Source organism: Pimephales promelas, chromosome 17 (genome assembly GCF_988280905.1).
Source record: "Pimephales promelas chromosome 17, fPimPro1.hap1.1, whole genome shotgun sequence".
NCBI lineage: Eukaryota > Metazoa > Chordata > Actinopteri > Cypriniformes > Leuciscidae > Pimephales > Pimephales promelas.
The window spans coordinates 17,426,582-17,448,322 of NC_142785.1; the positions used below are offsets into that span (position 1 = coordinate 17,426,582).

The 21,741-nt window shown below is 37.9% G+C and overlaps 1 protein-coding gene across 1 annotated transcript in view; it reads left to right on the plus strand.

Annotated features, from left to right (window-relative positions):
* Nucleotides 1-21,741, plus strand: part of arid5b (AT-rich interaction domain 5B) — a 126,144-nt gene that overhangs the window by 101,187 nt on the left and 3,216 nt on the right. The window contains exon 9 of the mRNA XM_089122041.1: nt 16,054-16,249. Coding sequence (XP_088978167.1) covers nt 16,054-16,249 — 196 coding nt within the window. The remainder of the gene's footprint in view (nt 1-16,053; nt 16,250-21,741) is intronic.

A 21,741-nucleotide genomic window follows, 5' to 3' on the forward strand; every position in this document is an offset into this window, starting at 1 on the left:
GCGAGATAGGCAGGCCTATGTTATTTAGCTTTGCGTGTAATGTGCGAATCGGTGGGCGGGGCTAAACCGGCCGTGTTGAAGTAGGCGTTGATCTTCTTCTGCAGGGGTGGTGTTTTATCCTCTTTGACGTCATAGTTCCCCACTTTGAAAAACGAGTTGTTTCCTGGTGTCAATATAAGCTTTTATTGGACTTACAAGGACGTTTTCAGTTCTGAAACTTGCAGGATATTCTTATAATATGATGACCTCTTAGATGTCAAAAGCTCAAGGAAAATTTGATTTCTTAGTTCATCTCCCCTTTAAGCTTCACGCGTAATGGCGTTCACATAACTTAATTTTTTCTAATCACGCATGAAGTTTATTACTTAATATTTTTAAGGCAACTGGTTTCCTCACTTTTTTAAATTAAGTCAACTGATCACTTTTTACAGTGCACAGATTATTTTTGTATTCTTAATGTATTTATTTGTTCCTTACTTACTCATTTACTCTTTTCCTGAATAATCAGTCGATTATTTTAACAATTAATCGAGTAATTGGATAATATAGTTGAAAAATAGCTTTTAAAATATAATAACCATAAGGCGATATTTATAATTGGTTCAAATAAAGTTTAAAAGCAAGTAATTTGGTTTTATTAAAAAGCACTGTTAAAATACATAATGCAATATGCTTAATATAAGCATAATAGTACATATTATAACAAATGCCTGCAGAGGACTCCAATGGCCTTGAGATTGTTGTTGTTACACTTTACAGCAGACTGTGGTGTTTTGCCGGGTAAATCAACAAGGGTAAATTGCAGTTAAGTTAAATAATATAAATTAAGTTATTAATATAGATATCAATACGTTTTAATCTAACAATTTAAATGTTTTTGCTGTTGTATTAGAATTGGTCAAATTTATATCAATAAAAAATGAAGTACTACACTGCAGAAATAGAAACCATACTGTTATCAAACTTGTTGCTTGTCATGGTCGTGCCTGGCTAGGACACAAACAAAAGATGGCTTTTATTGCTTGTCACTTTATTTGTCAGCTGAAATTTCTCTTAAAGACAAAGATTTGCAGAGTTTGTAAAGTCTGCACTGTGTCACTGACCCATATTAGACATGTCTTAAGGTTTGTCCTGTACTGCTGCACTCTCCGTTTCCCCGAGTATTTATAATGTGGAGTTTTAAAAGCTTTTTTAAGGCCTTGTTTTGGAACAACCACCATGTTGATGTAGTTTCTTTATCCATGTACGGCTTATTTATGCTTTATCACTTCACATTGTGCTGAGAGAATAAGTGCTGTGTTTATCTTGGGCTAAAGATTGAGCGGCGTTCAAGCCCAGGCCTCTAATTTAACGTCTTTAAATCACTACCCAGGAATGTGGCTTTCATTTCAGCCGCATCACAGAACCAATTCCAACAATCAAATATTTTTGCAGGGAGGATGTCTCTGTACAAACCACATACACTACAAAAACACAGGCTCTCATTGCGCATTATTTAGAACGTTTAATAATTAAAGCTGGCTTTTGAAAGTTAATGGGTTTTAGCCTGAAGGGAGTGAGTGAGGTAATTTAAGGTCTAAAGGCCAGGAATGACAAAAGGCCTGCTTTGGCGTTCCTTCCCCTCGCTGTTTAACTGTGTGAATCTGGATTAGTTCAAGGGTCGACTTCTCAACAAAACCTTTCAGGCGTCCTGCGTAGCTTGGGCAACAATGTCTTTTTCTCTCTCTCTCACACACACACACAGCTTACATTCTCTCTCTCTCTCAGTCTGCCTTTATGATTAATTCACAGTCCAGAGAAAAGCAGAAAAAGTTAATATTATTCCCCCTTCAATCCCAGCTCGTACAGATGCGATTATGAGCGTGCTGGTTTTAGGTTGGTTTTCACGGCCGTAACCTCGATTGTGTCCAATAACAGGCCTCCGGTTGTTTGTTTAACGTCCGTTTATCATTGGTAACCTGCTGAACTGCCATCTAGCTGTGTGTGTCGTCTACTGCGGCTGTGGTCAGAATTTACGGTTGGTGGGATTTCGACAAGCACTCATTAGGGCCACTTCTGTGGAAGTAAACTTAAGGCTCTATCAGAAGGCTTGTTTAATAAGCAGTGATGTCGGATCTCGGGCACGTCTCCCCAACACCAAAGCGGTGGAATGAGATGAATGAGAAAATGAAATTGTTGATGTCAACAACCATTTGTCTTAGTTATTTTCGGTACGTGGCCTGAGGGGTGCCGTCGCGAGATGAGAGCGTCTCTGTGAGCGAGAGCACTCAAAGACAAACGTGCTAAAAATAGACTTGAAACAGTTGAGGTTGTGATTCTTTGTAATGTTTTACTTCCTGTTTTGTGGGCCTGTCACAGCTGGGTATTACGCCATCTTGTGACCAAGAAGCGGAAGTGCATCATAAACAGTGCTGAGCCTGTAGAAAAATTGAAGAAAAATAATGCCACGACAATGGTGGGAAAAAAAAAAAAATTACTCGAAACAATGTCAAGGTCACATTTTGTCCCCAAATCAAAAAGAAAAATATAGTGCCTATTAATAGCACTTATTCAAAAGATATTTTGCAGTTTGCACAAATGGATCATTTGACATTTTTACTTCTTGGCTTTAATCACCATTGTTCTATTTTGGTGGTTTTTCATTACTAGTTATTTAGAAACGTTAATAAGTAATATTTGTATTTTAAATAAAGATATGTATTAGCTTTTGTGTTATTATTTTTAATGAGTCAAATAATTAATGCTTTATAAATAAAATCTCTTTTTCTTTCCATTTCTTATAATACAAATTGTGGGGAGAAATGTGCTTAACTGTGATGAAAATGTCCCAAATAGGCGTTCTTTATCTTTGTGCACGGCATGGAACAATAAAAATATGACATTCTGAACATTCTTGACATGTTTCATGAGATTCACCAAAATACTTCCTCTGTCATATTTATTCTTGAGCTGAATCTAATCACATTAATAATGATTTAATACTTGTTTAAAACTTGAAGCCACCCACATCTATCTAGTGTTAGTTTACATAATATGATACAATGGTATATTTGTACGCGCAGTGTATTTCTGATACATTGGTACTAGTATATTTTTGTATTGCTATGGCAACACTGGATGTCCAAATGTTATTCTTCAGTTGCAAGTCTATTGGATTATGTAATGCTTATGTAAATCATCAGATCTATTTGTGCATGAGCTCTTTCAGTGGGCAGAGGAAACCGGAGTATTGATTGCGGGATGTTGTTCTAATAGCGGCATCCGCGCTCACAGGAGTGCCGTGTTAAATATTAGTCATATGCTCTGCGAGTTAGAAAGAAAAGGGGAAAAAAATCTCCCAGCCAGAATGACTCACTCTTCAGAGAACATCTTTATATATACCAGCGATAAATTTGGCAGAAATTAAATTACACTTTTGGTTCCATTATAGTAACTTAATAATAGCGCGCTTGTTTCTCAAAGTCTCAAACTGTTCTTAGATTGCCCATTTTACAAAGTCTGCTATCAAAAGTCAGAGATTTCAATATGAACTATCCCAGTTTGAAAAATGAAGTTGTTTAAGAGCTCGACTGATAGTGGATTTTACCGATAACTAGCTTGGACCTCGCTGACCGATAACCGATTAATTGACCGATAGTTTTTAAAATAGATACTCAATGAAAGCAAAACATATCACAATTAAATAGTGCTGAATTTATTACAAAAATGTACAGTAAAAACAGTACTGAACCATGAAAATGTGATTTTCTTTTTCTGAACCTTAAAAAAACTTTTAAAATATAAAAATATGAATATATTATTGATCACGTTTGTTCATAGTGCATTAACTAATGTTAAGAGAAACAACTTTAAAATTTAAAAAGCATTGGTAAACGTTGAAATTAACAATGAACCTTTGTTAATGTTACAAATGGACTCTTATTGAATAGTGTTGCCATTTCATATATATCCAAATGGTCATGTTTACAGATGGCCATCTTTAAATATCTACACAAAGGCCATAGTATTTAAATCGACACATATGCATATTGTATGTATGCTCTCACACTTTATTTGCTTCTATTTTAGAACACTTCGGTTATCTAATCAAAATAATAAAATATGTATTACAGTCACAATAAAAAGGGAACCGAAATCGAATGTGTTTCTGATTTGTTTATATGTTTCTTGTCAGCTGCATGAATATAGACCATTTTGCAAGATGTAAACAACACTGGTCCAGAAGCACTTCCTGTTTCAGTTTTTTAACACTACATAAAAGCTGGGATAAAATACAACCAACAGAACATATAAAACTGAATCAAAAAGTTAAACAAACATCTTTAAGATGTTTTCTTTACATGTGAAATAAAGAAAACCGTTACAAACCGAAACAGGAAGTGTTTCTGGACCAGTGTTGTTTACATCTTGCAAAATGGTCTATACAGTTTGAGAGAATCTTGAATCTTGAGAAGCCATTCTTGACCATTTGGATATATATGAAATGGCAACACTATTCAATAAGAGTCCATTTGTAACATTAACAAGGTTCATTGTTAATTTCAACGTTTACCAATGCTTTTTAAATTTTAAAGTTGTTTCTCTTAACATTAGTTAATGCACTATGAACAAACGTGATCAATAATATATTCATATTTTTATATTTTAAAAGTTTTTTTATGGTTCAGAAAAAGAAAATCACATTTTCATGGTTCAGTACTGTTTTTACTGTACATTTTTGTAATAAATTCAGCACTATTTAATTGTGATATGTTTTGCTTTTATTAAGTATCTATTTTAAAAACTATCGGTCAATTAATCGGTTATCGGTCAGCGAGGTCCAAGCTAGTTATCGGTAAAATCCACTATCAGTCAAGCTCTTAAACAACTTCATTTTTCAAACTGGGATAGTTCATATTGAAATCTGAGAGAATCTTGAGAATCAAATTTCTCATGTTTCTAGCTTTAAATATGCTTCTTTGCTGCATAAAAATGTATAAAAGTGTCCACCTGGATATAAACTAATGAAAATAGATGTCATTGTCCGACACATTTGGGTCGGACTTGCAAGTATTTTTGTCACATTGTGACTACTAATGTTAGCATTCTCTCAGCCTCGATGGCAAACATACTGCTGTTCTCCAATAATACAGTGTCAAAACAAACTCCACGAGGTGTCAGCGGTGGTTTTTATTTCGCCTCTAGAGGCCTCTCTCGTGCTGTATAACGACAGAGCACCCTTCTCAGCCACTCCAGCAAGGGACTCGACCCGGAAAAACATCGGTATGGATTTTGGTCACAGCAATTGTTTTGAGGTCATACATAGTATTTGCGCAAAAGTAAGAGTTTATTAATCATTATTCTGCCCCGTAATCATCATTCTAAAGCCACTAGTGGTCATTTTAGCTGGGAACTGCAGTGAACTGTATGTATAGGTATACATTTTTGCAAAAATATTGGTAGAAGCACATTTTTCCAATTATATTGCATTTAAATCGAAAAAAAAATATTCCCTTTATAGCACTACTCTTACTGTACGTCAACAGTTGACTCATTTGTGTCTTTTTATTTCTCCTAAGGACTTCTAGAAAAGTAGTTGCTCTTTAAATGTCTCAAGAAGTTTCAATTCAATGTCTAAGTAGTTTCAATTCACATCACAGCTACAGCCGTTATATTCAGAGTAATTCAACTGGTTGTTGTAAAGAGGTCTGTCGAACAAATTTAGAAAAGTGTCTTTTCAATACCATCCATCTGTGCAATTGCATACAGCTGCGTACAGCATCGATACTAGTCAGTGTCTAATATTGACCAAGTTTACCGTCCTCATCCGCAATGCAGGGCTTTCGGTTCCACCCTGGTCATGTGGTTGCGGTTAAGGTTTTAGCAAATGAAGTTGTACTGTATGGCTGGCAAGCGCTGGTCTCTTACGGTTCCCCTATTACATGCAGAGATGCCAGTTCTCCATGCAAGGAAAGCCCCACTGACCTCAGCACAGCTTCTTCCTCCATAATCCCACCAGCCACTGCTGCTCAGGAAATTGCAAAACACAAAACTGTAGATTACCATCTTCTAATGTGTCTCCTTGCTAGAAAATAACACAACGCTCGCCGGTTTACACCAACTTCCAGTAACAGTTACGTAAGTCGGGCCTCCGTTACCACGATCACATCTGCATTTACTCTTTGCCCCACTTGATTTTTATAAGCACCACTTTCCAGTGGCCCGCGTCTCTTACTGTATGTGGAACACATCCCCGGGCAAGGGTGGCAGGAAAAACAGCACCTCGGCGGAGCATAAATGCTGGTCTTTGTAAAAATGTTGCGTTCTTTAATGGCTCTTTCAGACTGCACGATTTTCAAAGTAGTCAGGTCGCTGCTCTTTTCACACTGCATGACTATCTTGGCCAGCATTCAGTCGCTGCTGTGTTCACACTGGACGATGGATCGGCGACAGAAGGTTTCACACTGCATGACTTTAGAAAAATCGCCAACAGACTCTGTCTAGCACGCTGCACGCAAACTACATTTCACAACAAACACGCGTGAGATATGAAAAGGAAACAACGCGCGACACCACACGTGCAAGACCGGAGTTCTCACGTGAGACTTTTTTTTCGACCCGGTTGTGGTACAGCTGGTGAAACAGACACGAGTGCTCCTGCCAAATTTCTACTAATTTTTCTTCCATTTATTGTGTCCAAATAGACCCAGAAGAAGCTTTTTTTGTTGAAACAATGCCATATCATGTTGATATGTGATCTATAACTCCTCCCCGAACTCCCTGCTGCTCTGTATCTTGCTCTCTCACTGGCTGCCGGTGATCGCCGATGTAGTTTTCAGTCAAAACACTTTTCACACAGCAGGATTTTGAATCGCCGACAGGTCCAGATATTTAGCATGCCAAATATCTCACGGGCGTCGGCGACTCGTCGGTGATTCTCTCAGTTCGCGTCTTTGTTCATTCACACTGCGTGATTGTCACTCGCGTGAACGAGCGCCGATTTGCCTGTGATTTCGGGCATTTGTCGGCGATTTCTCAAAACCTGTCGGCGAGCCAAAATCGTGGCTAAAATCATGCAGTCTGAACTCGGCATAAGTATGATTAATTTTAACGGTTCTCTGAGTTTCGTATTATGGAAATTAGTGTTATATAAAGATGGGGGGGGGGGGTGCTGCAACACAATCTTATTACCTACTCAGCACTCAGTCTTCCCAACAGAGAGAAGTGTGTGCACACAAAAGCGTACAGGCGTATACCGACGCGGTTTCCAGCAGGCTGCTGCTATCGCTGTGACGATGCCCTTATCTGCCCGCATTTTAAAGCAAGCTTTATTCTCCTCACGACTTGTAAAGCAATTATTATGCATCTGAATTAACGACAGCACAGCAAAGTCACATTGTGACTGAATTTTTGGTGGACAAACTCAGATGTTCATATTAATTGCAGTACTTTAAAGGGCTATAAAAAAGTGTCTGTCCCTAGAAATGATGTTTTTGCTGACTTTGTGGTCTATATTCTTTTGAAAGGCTCAAGGTGACACATAACTCAGGTCTAGTTTTCCAAACTAAATGATTCATTTGTTCAGGCATTTTTTTTTTTTTTTAGTTCAACTTGATTGTGTTATCTGGGGTAAGTACTTTGCTCAAGGACACAAGTTCTCTGACAGCTCTTTTGGGAGAGGATTTGCAACAAACACACAGTATGTATTGCACTTTAAATATGGATTCCTGGCCACTTTAACATACATATACTGATGGACTTTCCTTTTTTAATTCATATATTCTTAATTTGAGGATGCAGGCTACTCTAGTCAAAGTTTAGAATCATTAAGATGTTTCTGAAACAATTTAAGTCTTATTTATTTGTTAAAAATAGGCTACAGTAAAAACAGTAATATTGTGAAATATTAAAATTTATAAGAACTATTTTTATATGTAATAGAATCTAATTTATTACTGTGATGCAAAGATGAATTTTCAGCATCATTACTCCAGTCTTCAGTATCACATGACCCTTTGGAAATCCATTAATTGGTCAAAAGAGACAGTAAATACATGCATAATGTGGGGCTGTGAAACGATTAATCGCAATTAATCGCATCCAAAATAAAAGTTTGTGTTTAGATATTATACGTGTGTGTGGTGTGTATAATTATTTTGTACATATAAATACACTCATATGCATAAAATGTGTTATTAATATATCAAATATTTATATTTTTGTGTAGTATTAATTGTGTAGAAATATACATAAAGTATATACATGCAAATGTTTCTATGATTAATGATTCCTGTCTGTTTCCCTTGTCTTGTGTGAACTTTTGCTATTTCCTGGTCCATACCATGTTTTGTAGTCCTTTGTAGTTTTTCTTGTTGATGAGTTCCCCCAGGTGTTTCTGATTAACCACGCCCCCTTGTTACCTTGTTTAGCTTGTTTGTCTGTGTATTTAAACCTCTGTGCTTCAGTTGTTGGGAGTTGGTCGTTGTTTGATGTTGTGCTGTTTCTAGTTCTGAGTACCCTGTTCTGAGTGTGCCCTAATTTATTTATTTATTTGTTTGTTTGTTGGATTTTTAAAGTGCTTACGATTGGATTCCACCTCTGCTTCCTTCTTGCCGTATCATAACACATGCATGTGTGTGTATTTATATATACAAAATAATTATACACACACATATATTATGTAAACACAAACTTTTATTTGGATGCGATTAATCGCGATTAATAGGGGATTATCACGCTTCCGGGTTTCATGGGCGGGATGTCCACTTCCGACGCAGTTCAACAATGCCTGAGACGAATGCTATTTATGTCACTACTCTGTTCCACTTTGTAAATCTAACCAACAACGCCAACACCCTACTTGAATTTCCATGGATTCCCGACTGAATTGAGTAAAAGGAAGAAATGGATTAAAGCTTTAAAATAAAACAAGGTAGCACGTTTGTTTGCAGCCGGCACTTTAGTGAATCAGACGAATTTACCAGGGATGCTGTATAAATAAACTTAGTGTAGTCCTTCATCAGTTTGCCAGCGAGATCGGGGATTCAATGTATCGGAAGTGGCAGTGCACAAAGATCACCGAATCCGGAAGTACTATACGTATCAGCGTGATAATCCTCTATCGTTTGACAGCCCTAAATGTTACAAAAGGTTTGCAAAAAAAACTGTTGTGTATTTCCAAAATAATTGTATTCATCATCGTCATGCATACAGTATTAACCAGATAAAATGAATAGCAGTCAGTGCAGCGCTAGATATTCATGAATAAAATAGGCCAGATGGAGAAATATGTCTGCAGTACCTTTGCAGCAAATCAACTGTCATTTTCTAATATAAACCCTGTTGATATTCCATCCCTGATCTGCTTTCTCTGATTGAGCCGTAACAGGAAGCCTGGAAAGTGGCATACGCGTGTTAGTGTATGGACAACTCAATCTGCAGGTGATGGGTAAATGCAGAGCCCTCATATAAATAAGCGGCATCACAGTATAGCGGGCTGCTCTTATACAGTGGCTTTGAGAACACCTGAGCCCAGCCCGAGGCTGCAAAACATGTTGATCTGACCTAAAAATGAACCATTGCAGTCAGTGCGCTGAATAGAGGAACTAAAATAACTTCAGCAGAGCTTATGATTACAGACAGCTCTCAAAATATAGCCTGATTCGTTTTCATGACTTTGCAGCTGCTCTAAAACGGGAGTGTTCAAATCTATCTGTACACCTGCATTTGCAAATGTGCCTGAACGTTGGGTTTTTATTGAGCCAAAATATAATATATAGTCAACAAAAAATTTAGAAGCAAGAGATGTATGATGAAAAAAGATGTAAAGAGGACTCCCATGGTCTCAGAAGTGGTCTGTCTTCAATGAAGCTTTAGACAGTTGTAATGGACTGATAAGTGAAATCTGATGGGGAAGAAAACTCAGCATGACACTCGCACATTACTGGCAGCAGTCCTGTTCGGTTAAACTCGGGTTCACGGATGTATTTATTCTTTGTAGAGATGTTTGGAATGGGGACAGGAAGGGGGATGAGCCTCGTTTCCAGCCGCATGAGGGGAAATAGTCCTGTAAATGGATCGCTCTTGTGGCACTTTAAGTTTTTCTTTGTAGTCCCACAGTGAGTACACGTTCAGACCATCAAAGACGTTCTTGGTTCATTTCCCAGGGAAATGTATTCCACCACACCATTTGTGACAAAATGGTGCATTTTCCTTTTTCCATTTGTTTATTTTTATTTTGAAGGTCAGCCTACGTCCTGTCCTTGATGTGCTTTCTGTCTGGCAGCATTTTGGGATTGCATGTTAATATAACTTCTGAATCTAATGCCTATTGTGTATTGTGTTTTCATTCACTGTCAGATGATGTTGTTTTATATTTAACTGCACACAAAGTTAAAGGCAACAATGCAGAAAAAATATAAATGAACAAGCAAAAAAAAAAAAAAAAAAACCAGCAATAAGTATCAGTATAAAGAAATTGCATGTAAAAAATTACATTCCCTTTCGTCTAGCTTGGAATTTAAAGGTACGCTCATTTTTTTTTTTTTTTTGTTCAAAATGAACAACATTTAAACAACGATTCAATCAGCCTTCCTTCCAAAACGTGTTTTTGTCTTATCCTGATTCACTATGGTAAGCCTCTAAGTGTTTATATTTTAGGCCTTGTGTACTCATCTGTGTGTATCTCGTCATATCCATAAATAGTGAAAAGATGCTCGGCTACTTTGACACGTGTGTGGTGTGGGAGTGTGTGCTGGTTACTGTATGATGATTGAAATTGTGAAATGGCCTTAAATAATTACTAAATCAACTGCAAAATGTTATGTTTTCTAGTACATTTAGTACACTAGTACATCTAACAGTGCTGCACGAGCTGGCAGCACCATCTGTGGGACACTCTTAGCATGTTAGCCAGGGTTCAAAGCGCCAAATCCAAGTAAAAATCGACATTTAAGCTGTACTTTATGAATTTTTACAATGCACAGTGGTGAGAATGTGAGATGGCTTAGTGCAAATCATCAAATCACAACGGTTGTGTGTTGTAATTGTATTAATATATTGACTGACGGGCTGCATGTTTCAGAGTACTGTAACACTGCTTTTCAGTTTCAGGTTTAACAAAGAAATTACGACAACAATAAATGTGTTAGTATTGTAATTTTACTGTTGCTCTGTAAAATAAACTAATATTATTGTAATAATAATAAATTTTAATACTTCTATTAAATCATACTCATATTATAATTAAGGCTGTCAGTTAAATGCGTTATTAACGGCGTTAATGCAAACCCATTTTAACGGGTTTAAATTTTTTATTCAACCCATTTAAATTTTTTTTATTGCGCGATTAACGGTCTTTTGCAACAGGACGCGGCATGCGCACGCTGCACTATGAAACCCATTCATTTCAATGGCTTGCGCCGTGCGAGGACGTTTTGTTTCTTCGTCGACCTAAGCACAAGCGGATCTAGCTAGACCTTAAACAAAACAACAGGCACGCCGCACACACTCGTTTGGACTTGTGAGGCGGCCAAATAGTTGGTTAACGTTACGTTTTGAGTGGATAACGAGCGCGAGACGCCGAAATGGATGCCAGTAACACCGTGTCCTAACTACACGCGACGCGATAAAATTCCAGCGACAGCAAGTGTGTCTGTCCACACGAGACGCGACGCGACTGTGAGATGCCGAACATTCAGAACAGCGTGTGAGCCTATGGTTTGAGCAGAGTCTCTCTGTGAAAGAGAGTCTCTCCAGTCTGAAATACCGCTTGATAATGGCCAAGCGCACACACACACACACACACACACACACACACACACACACACACTAGAGCCCGACCGATAAAGGATTTTGAAGGCCGATACGATACAAATATTTGTTGGTTTTAAAATCCGATATTCCGATATATCGGGCGATATTATTAGTATTATTTTTTTTTTATTATTTCAGAAACGCGCAACACAATAACAGATTTCCCTAACATTAGTTATTTGTAGTTAATTATGAGTTTTAATATTATTCATACAATATTATGATAATGCATAACTGGTTCTCTCTGCCCAACTCTGGCTGGATCAGCAGGTTGCGTTATACACGAGTGTTGCCAACGGGGACGGTGTAGAGTGCCCTCTGGTGGACAAACTAACTCCAACACTCATGACATGGTTGAAGTGTGATTCGTCCATTTTTATTTGTATTTTTTAAATATTCATTTATCGGCCATTATAACTGCCGATACCAATATTTTAGAAAATGTCTAATATCGCTCGATAATATCGGCCTGCCGATATATCGGTCTGGCTCTAACGCACACACACACACAGCTGATGCGAATTCTCAGCCCCTCGTCAATATCATGACCTCGTCAGTATTTCTTTCCCCCTTTTATTGATGGACAGTGTTACATTGTGTGAGAGATTATTTGCTCCAAATGAGAATTCTAGTGTGAATTTGAACGCCGTATATGCTAATGTTGTTTGATAAAAAAACATTTGCACAAAGCAAGCCAATCCATGTTGATAAGAGCATTAAAATGAGAAAAAATAATGGGACAAAAAGAAATCAAGAGACATTCAGAATAGATAAAAATTTGCAATTAATTGCGATTAATCACGAGTTAACTATGACATTAATGCGATTAATCGCTGTTAAATATTTCGTTTGACAGCACTAATTGTTTGACAGCACTAATTATAATATAATGTATTATTATCAAAAACATTATTTACTCGATTTATTTTACAGTACAGTAGCCTGTATTATTGTAATATAAGCAAAATCTTTTTTAATTTGATTAAAAAAATGTTTTTTATTAATAATTCCCTGGGGTGGCGTGATCAGGTTTTCCTTCCTTTTTGTCGTTATCTGATCACATGCCGAATCACACCTTTTTTTAAACGCAGAACAGAGGAGAGTCTGCTGGCAAAAAGAGAACGCTAAAGTGCTCGTAATAAAACAAGAATCAACATTGGCTTTGCTTCTCATAGATGGCAGGAGCTGAGGGATTTGAAATGTTGTTAAAATGACGTGGAAATGCTGTTTTTATGGCTCAAAAAGGTTGGTACGGTACTTTATTGAACAGATAAATCGTCATATTTATCTGCTCAATCATGCAGAACAGCGTCCTTCTACGTTTTTTTAACCGCTAGAGGACCAAAACATTGTGCACTCTTTCTATGGGGTATTTGGTTGTCATCATAATGAATTACTGAACACTTTCATATTGTTTTGTTTTCTTTGCTTTAAAAAGAACAGATTGTTCTGATGTTCACAAACAGCAAAAAATTGGAGATTAAAAGACATATTATTGACATTGTTTTATTGTATCTGTCACCTAAGGCTTTTTATTTATAGCCTAAGGTATCATTTAAGTATCAGTACTGAGGAATCAGAGGGCTGGTGTTGTACCCAAGCCGAGACATTTTTGTACCGATCCAGCCACAATACTCTAAAGATTGGCAAGGAAAACCTTAAATACATAAAGACTGCAGAATTAGCGGTGTGTGTGTGTGTATTCTGTATCCCTACCAATGTTAAAACTAAATCTTCAAGTTTACTTTGCTCTCTCTCTCTCTCTGTCTCTCTCTCTCATATAAAGGCACGTTTAATTGCATATTTCCTGTTCTTGGCATTGTGCCCTTCACCGGCTGTATGAAATAGAGTTTTTCTTCTGTCTATCTGCCAGCTGCTTAGCTCAATGAAAATAACAAATATTTCCTCAACCTCTTAAAAACATTTTCCTCTGAGGAGACGCTCCACCGCCTAACTTGTAAGGAAAGATTTTCTACAGTTTTTTTTAATAATTTTTTTATTCATCCCTCTGGGAAGGGAACGGTGACTTGTTATTCCCATAAATGGTCATGTGGCAAGAATGAGTGGGGATATTCGTCATGATTTATTCCCTGACTTCTCACCTTATGACTGAAGGCTATTTCCATTCTTATCTCAACTCACTCTCGCATAAGAAAATCACTCAGACATAAATAGGCAAGTTTAAACAGTCACATCTGATACCAATTATCTCTCCACCAATCGGAAGAGAATATTAGGTAAATATAACATTGTTTTTTGCACTTTGAAATCAGGCTGTCATAAGACCAGCTTAAAGCTCACTAAGGGCTCTATGGGGGTTTGAAAAAAAAAAACACCTTTAGTTCCAGACTAGGGAGATTTCTGAGGATTAGCTGTGAACAAGATAAGTCATTGTGTGCATTATTATACCTCCATTATGTAAACATGAAGTGAAACATTACAGTGGGAATCAGGTATTTGGCAGCTGCCTGCTATTTTGATTTGACTGCGCGGACCGAGCCGCTTTCCACTTTTAGCAGCTGTAACATGTTTAAACTCTTTTGGTAATGGGATCTGAAGATGAATGTTCCCTCTGGGCTCCTGCTTAGCTTTGCCGCTGGCCGGCCGCCAGACCTCAGCCGGCATAGTTTTCCCGCACAGCCCCTGTCTGAGCGTGCTCAGTGCGTCCCGCCTCCGAGATCCCTGAACATCCCGCCGCTGAGCTGAGTAAACACACGGCTACAAACTAAAGGAGATGAATCCCTCTTGAGATACCACCAGATCTTAATAAACAGGAGTGGAGAGAATAATAAAGAGAATTGAGGGGGGAAATATAGCCACAAAAGAAACTATAATAATATAATTGTAATAGAGGCATTTAATTGCATTTAGCGGTCTCCGTCTTGTTGATGGATTCCGCTTCCATTCTTTTTTTGTTTTGTTTTTTTGCATTCGTGTATCGTGATGCACAAGATGTGAAATGTACTGGATTACAGCTGGTGTATTACAGTAGATATTTATAATTCCGCATGCCTTCAACAGTTCCCAGCCAGACTCATTTATCACATCAGACACATTATAAAAACTTCCAAGCTACAAGAGTAGAAAGGCAGATCATGTTGCTGTGTACCTCCATCCTCAATAACATTCTCAAGTAAATCATAATTTCATATCTGCTGTCATCTTGGCTTTGATTTCATTAGTCTTCTGTCTTAGTTTTCTGGATGGTGCTGATCTGACATGATGTGGTGCAATACACACACAAAAAAAAGTACATTTTCATTAGGATCAAGCCCATTATCCACAATTTGTCCTCTTTTTGCCTCATTGTGGTTAGGCATTTGCTTGTGTAATAATCATTCATTCAAGTGTTCATAGCTGGGTGTTCCTTCAGCTACTGGCACTTTTATGTCCCATTTGCTGATTTTTCTACAAATGCTAACAAATTTGAGCTTTAATCTGTTTTGGAAACTTTTAACTTGACTTTATTATTTATTTGGGCCTTTTTATATAAATGTTTTTTTTTTTTTTTTTTTTTTTTTTTTTTTTACTCTTGACCAAGAGTTTCTATCTTAAAGTGCAATGAAACAAAAGTAGCAACTGATCTTTTGAGTGTAACAGACCATAAAAAAAAAATCATAGTAAAAAAAAAAAAAAAAATTCAACGCATTGTTTACAAGATCAATAAAATGCATTTAAAAAATAGGGTAACATTTTCATTTCATGCCGACTTTAAAATATTACACTCTAAAACTTGTATTTGTTGTAATAAAATATTACAATTTACTTTATTACTAAAACTCTATTTTTGTAAAAGTATGCATAAATGTGAAACTATTTAATTACGAATGCTATGGAATTAGCCATAGCAGTACGTTTATAATGTAATTTTTACCACTTACTGAATAGGAATTTGAAATCCTGTGGAAATTACATTTTGTTAATATCAGTTGGTTTTAGTAATCAAATAAAATAAAATGTGTTTTAAGAGATTATAACCCTTATAAATCCACAGGGCCAAAAGTGCCCATATGAAGAAACAGCCATCTATTGTAACCAAAAACATTTTCAGTAGCATCGGTTCATAGGAAGGAGACATTTCTTTTTGTTTGCATGTGTCAATTCCACAGTTTGTCTGGGATAACAAATAAAGCCAACAGGAAACAATGCAATCAGTTGAGGAAGAAGACAGGAATGTGTAAAGTAATACAAGTGCAAACATATGATGAATCTGTCTAAGTAGATTCCACTAAATCTGTATCACTTCCTACTTTTTCTCAGGCTCATCCTACCCTATGAGAGGTTTACTAAAGGAGAGGAGGACAAACCCCTTCCGCCGGTCAAACCCCGCAAACAGGAGGGCAGTGTCCAGGAGGCCATTGTCAAAACAAAGATGATAGCCATCAAGCGCCCTAAGGATGAACAAAAACCGGTGCCTCTGAACGAAATGGACATCACAGCTAAAGTCCCAGAGCTGGTCAGTCTTTAAATGTGTTTAATCTGTTTAAAAGCAACACAGAGCATGGCAAATTTCTACCATAGGTTTCTAAATTCTCTCATAGAGTCCAATGCAGTAAACACAGAATAATAATAGTAAACGATGAAGAACCATGACAGACCACTTCAAGTTGGGTGCCTTTCCTCTCCTCAACAAATAAGCTGGCATGAGCATGTGAGAATAGTACTGTCAGGAGCAGCTGCTTTTAACATAATTATTTGGGCTGATTTGGAGGCTCTGACCGCTGCACAACAGCATGGAAATCAAATACTATTTGTCTGCCTGACTGACTCCAGGTGATTTATACGCTGTTATTTTCGGTGAATCTCTGGACTGCCGAGCATAAGGTTTCCCCTCGCAGTTCCTTTTTCCATAAGCTCCTTCTCAGTTTTGTCCACAAATCAATTTGAAGATGAATTGTGGGGGAAATCATGACAGTGCTCCCTTTTTTTTATTATTATTGACAAGACCTTTTTGTGCACAGAGCAGCTGTGGTGGAAATGTTTTCCTATCACATCTTCGAATCCAATATGCACTGCATGCCACATTTGTGTTCTTATAGAAACCGTGGGCTTATTTTTATCCTTGAAAGCCAATAAATCCACGGTGATTTGCAAATGTCTCTCCAGTTAAGCATAAATATGAAAAAGGAGAGCACGGCTGTGGAAGGGAATGAAAATTGAGTTATTATTTTCACATGAATACGCAAATGATTACAAAGATGAAAGGGCTGTGTGAAAAATTCTCTCGAATTGTCAAATTTAAACACATTTCAAAGGCGTTACGCGGTTCGTATTCATTTCTACCTCACATGAAATGAGTAATAGGTTCTAGTGTGGAAACAAAAAGGGCTGTTGTAGGTTCTTTTCCAGCTGCATGCCTAGCTCATCTGTCTGGTATGTTGTGTAATTTGAAAGGCCTCTCCAGATAATTGATTGAACATTGTACAAGGCAGAAAATGAAAATGGAATTCTCTGTTTGAGGCAGAGCCGATATGACAAGACTGGAGCGCGGAAAGGAGGGAAAAAAACACTTAAAGTAGAGTTATAGATCTTGGGGAGGATATTTGGAGAGAGAGAGATGCTGGGAGTTGTCTCGGGGGCCTGCATGTCAGTAGAGTATAATCAGGGCATGTACAAATATAGGCGCGCTGCTCTGCTAAGAATCAGAGCATTGTAAGCGCTGTTAAATCAGTCCTTCCTCAGGCACCAAATACAATCAAGGCTATTGAATGACACACGCTGAGCCAACGGGCGGTCACGCCGCATTACAGCTGGGTAATTTTGCCTGCTAGTCACTGGCTGCTTGTGGCCCCAAAGACAACTTGTACAAGTGTCTAAAGGGCGATAGATAGAGCGACCCCTAGGGTCAAAGGTTTAAGAGGTGTCTTCTCAAATAGTTACTTGAAAAGCTCATTCTCATTTGAGCTTCCCAGTGATTATGTGAGCTACGCCCATATCATACGTGTTTTTTGCTAGTGTCAGTTATCATTTTCAGTAATGTGCGGCTAATTTCCTCTCTGAAAAAGCGCTCTGTCGATCCACTATAAAATTCAGTCATGTAAATAGCGAATCCGCCATGATGCGAGCGCAACTGGCATTTAAAGGGAATGGGTGATGAGATTTTAATTGACTGCACGTAAAGCCCAAAACCAGTGTTGTGCCTGAACGCGTTCAATGAACGATTGTTCGTTCAATGAACGATTGTTCGTTCATGAACGCGTACATATTTTGGGCAAACGTGAACCTGATAAACGTTACTGTGAATATGTTCATTCTGTTGTCTGTGAACACGCACTCTCTCAGTTTGACTTCGTACAATAGGGTGCCAGATTTTTATAGAGAAAACCCGGCTAAAACGCACGCAAACAGGCCTTAATGTGTAGCGAAAAAACACCCAATCTGGCAACACAAGACACCACTGTTGCACCGCGGCCGGCGTCGACAAAATAACGAGGGAGGAAGTGTCGTACGATCATTTAAACGGGTTTTATGACTAGGTCGGTGAAGATGGGAAAAATCTTACATTTCTATGCAAACTGCCCATCGATAAAATAATTGTTGTCTGTGGTTGTATATGGGCTGTGGCAATAATAATATATATTTTTTTAAAAGCTCGCAACATATGGAAAAAAAGAACTATGAATAAGTATCGACTATGAACTGAGCTATTTTTAAAATACTGAAGTTTGAACTAGTTCATGTAGAAAGTGAACTTTCCCAACACTGCCCAAAACACACCCCTTTACTCATTAAGAGAATAGGTACAACCCTTTTAGACCATGCACCTGGAGCACCAACCATTTTTCCCGTCGTTAAACTAGCAAAAATGGAGTCGGACACGCCCCAAGTGGACTAGACCATGCGCTTAGATCATTCAAATAGGGCCCCTAATGTTGTTACCACACATTTCACTTATCACTACCCAAATACCCTTGTCCCATAGAGCATTTTCCCATAGTATTTAAAAGTTAAATTTATTTATATGAAATAATATAGTCATGTAAATATAAAATTAGGGTTACACATTATTTTACAGTCTATGTACTTACAGTGTACTTACCCAAGAAATACATATAAGGTAGCTACATGGGTTAAGGTTAGGTTTAGGTGTAGGTTCAGGGTTAGCATTGTTGGGAAAATTCACTTTCTACATGAACTAGTTTAAAGTTCAGTTCACAAATTTTAAAATGAACTAGTTCAGTTCATTGTTCATACTTAATCATTTTGAACTAAGTTCACAAGTTCCAAAAATGAACTAGTTCATAATTCTTTTTTTTCCATGTTGCCACAACCCATATACAACCACAGACAGCCATTATTTTATCGGCAGGCAAAGTTTGAGACACCAGATTGAAAGCATTCACAGTAGCGTTCATCAGGCAGTAATACAACACGTTCAGTTCACATTCGCCCAAAATCGTTCAATGAACGCATTCAGGCACAACACTGAGGGTTAGTCCCTAGTTAGAACTCAGTTATTGTAATTGAAATTAAAGTACATAGTAAGTACATGCGGAACCGGACTGTCGAATATATGATTAGTCAAGAAAGTTTTAAGTTTAAAAAAAAACTAATAAAAATGATGGCAAAACACAATAAAACCACTAAAACTTTAACTAGAATTAAAATACAAACAGAAAATTAAAACTTAAACTATAATTGGTACAACACTAAAATTAGGCAACGCATTCTCATCCCAAGGCGTCATATACAACGCTTTTGCCAAAGCGTAGACATCCAACGCACATGGCACCCTTTAGCGTCAATATAACATGTACAGAGTATGGGTAGGTTTGGGCCTGGGGTAGGTTTAGGGTTAGACCACTAGGAGGCGCCTTCTGCCCCATATATATATCTGCATCTCTTATTGACGCTAAAGGGTGCCATGTGCGTTGGATGTCTTCGCTTTGGCAAAAAGCGTCGTATATGACGCCTTGGGATGAGAACGGGCTGAATTAGGACCTACTGTATTAATTACCCTAAAATTGTGCTCAGAAGCTGTCAGATAGTAGATCAAGGCAATCATTCTATTTTCAAGTCTACAAAAACAAGCTGGGACAAGCTATTTATCTCTGTGTAATGTGTTGCATGAACATGCAATTATTCACATGTAGTTACACATTCATCTTGGTTGAGTGAGGAAGTAGAGTGAAAGGGATGAGGCAGCCTTTTATTTGACACCAGCTGATGTCAAACATCTTTGCATCTCTTCCTCCAACACTGATAATGAATGGATGGGCGGTGCATGCCTCTCTTCTGCACCGCTGTCACCACTCTGAAGTATTAGAGATGTGCGAAGTTTGTCCAAAGTGCAAAACTTGCATCATGCTCTGGATCAAGGGGATGGCAGCAGGTGTCGGTTGTCCCTTTTATGCAATCCTGCTGACTCTGTTTTCTACTCTCATTTAAGCAGACAGCTTTTAGAGGATTTTGGAATTGATTTGTTCAGCTCTGAAATGATGCAAAGCTTACGCAGCCTCATCTTTTATCTCATTTGTGTTAAAATGGGACAGAAGAGACATTTGCATGGGCAAAGCATTAAGGTATCACCTTTAAACCTGCACCTCAGCTCATGGTACTCATTAAATGCAAGGTCATTCGTGGATTCACACAACTTGTGTGTCTTGCAAGACTTTGGCGTTGACCATTAGCATGTAGATGCTTAACTTACAGTGTTCTTCAAGTTTGTTTATAGACGAATCCGCGAAACTACCGGAAGTAAGCGGGCGCAATTACTGAGCTGTTGCTGGGTAGCGTTGCGCCATTGCCTACTATTGTTTTAGCTGCAACTTGCGTCCACTGGAATAAACAGCCCGCGATTTACGACTGTCACTAACGTGCAAAGTTACCCCTTGATATAATGTCGAGTGGGTAAACAGTTTCCGTTATAAATTGTTTCAATGGTGGCAGTAAAATTTCAATTTTGAAGAGAAAACGTTGTGAATACCCCGGGTCGACTGCCGCTGTCTGGTGCCGTACGGTTTACACAGATTTCCTGGGAGAGTACAAGACGCGGACATTCGCGTGTAATAACAATTATTTAATGACATAAGTAAAAAATATAATAAATATGTGATATAGTGATCAGCAAAATCTCCTCTCTTGCTATTTTTTCTATTCAATGAACATGCTATGGTCATTAAATGGCTTTCCTGAGCTAAATGTAACGTTATGTGACATACAGTAATTGTTCTCCTGCTGTTATATTGACCTCTTTCCATGGTTTAAAAACACTAAATGGTCGATATTATGTATACTCTCTAGCTGTAACGTTACCTTACCCTTGCCCGTTGCAATTTGAAAATGAGATAAATAATGGACACCAAGGAAAAACATGAATTTGTTTATTTGATTTCATTCATTTATTTATTTATTGTTGCCAAATGGACAGATCTTTTTTTATAGTTTCCTCGTTAGCAAACGTTAGCCTAGCTAGCTTGCCAACTTGCCAAGCTATTTTCATTAATAATCTGTAAGATCGTTTGTACCTTCATCTGTGACTGGAGGCCGCTGTCTAACATCATCAACCCAACAAGTCATTCTGCCTGGCTGTAGCTGTCATCGAGGGTGCTTTCGCGTTATCACCGGTGCACATGTCTATGCCGGTGTAACAGCTCAGTAATGGCGTCGCCACAAGATGGCAGCCTACACAGAACGCTCGTCGGATTCGTCTATACGGTTTCTGCTGCACTTTGAAAGATAAATGTCTTGGTCTGTTTTACTCGCACTCAAAATCAAATATAGAATATCTAGAACCACCATGTCAAAATTATCCCGGCATTAGGCCAACTGACATATCATTGCATGCAAGTTTAAGGACTGTCCGTGAGAGAGCTACATAATCCTGTGTTTTGATACACTACAGCAGTAACACAGTAGTAGCAGTAAGTTAAAAAAACAAAATCTTACAATCCAATTCAAACACATGGATAATAGATCGATTTTGTAATTTTATCTTACAACCTCTTC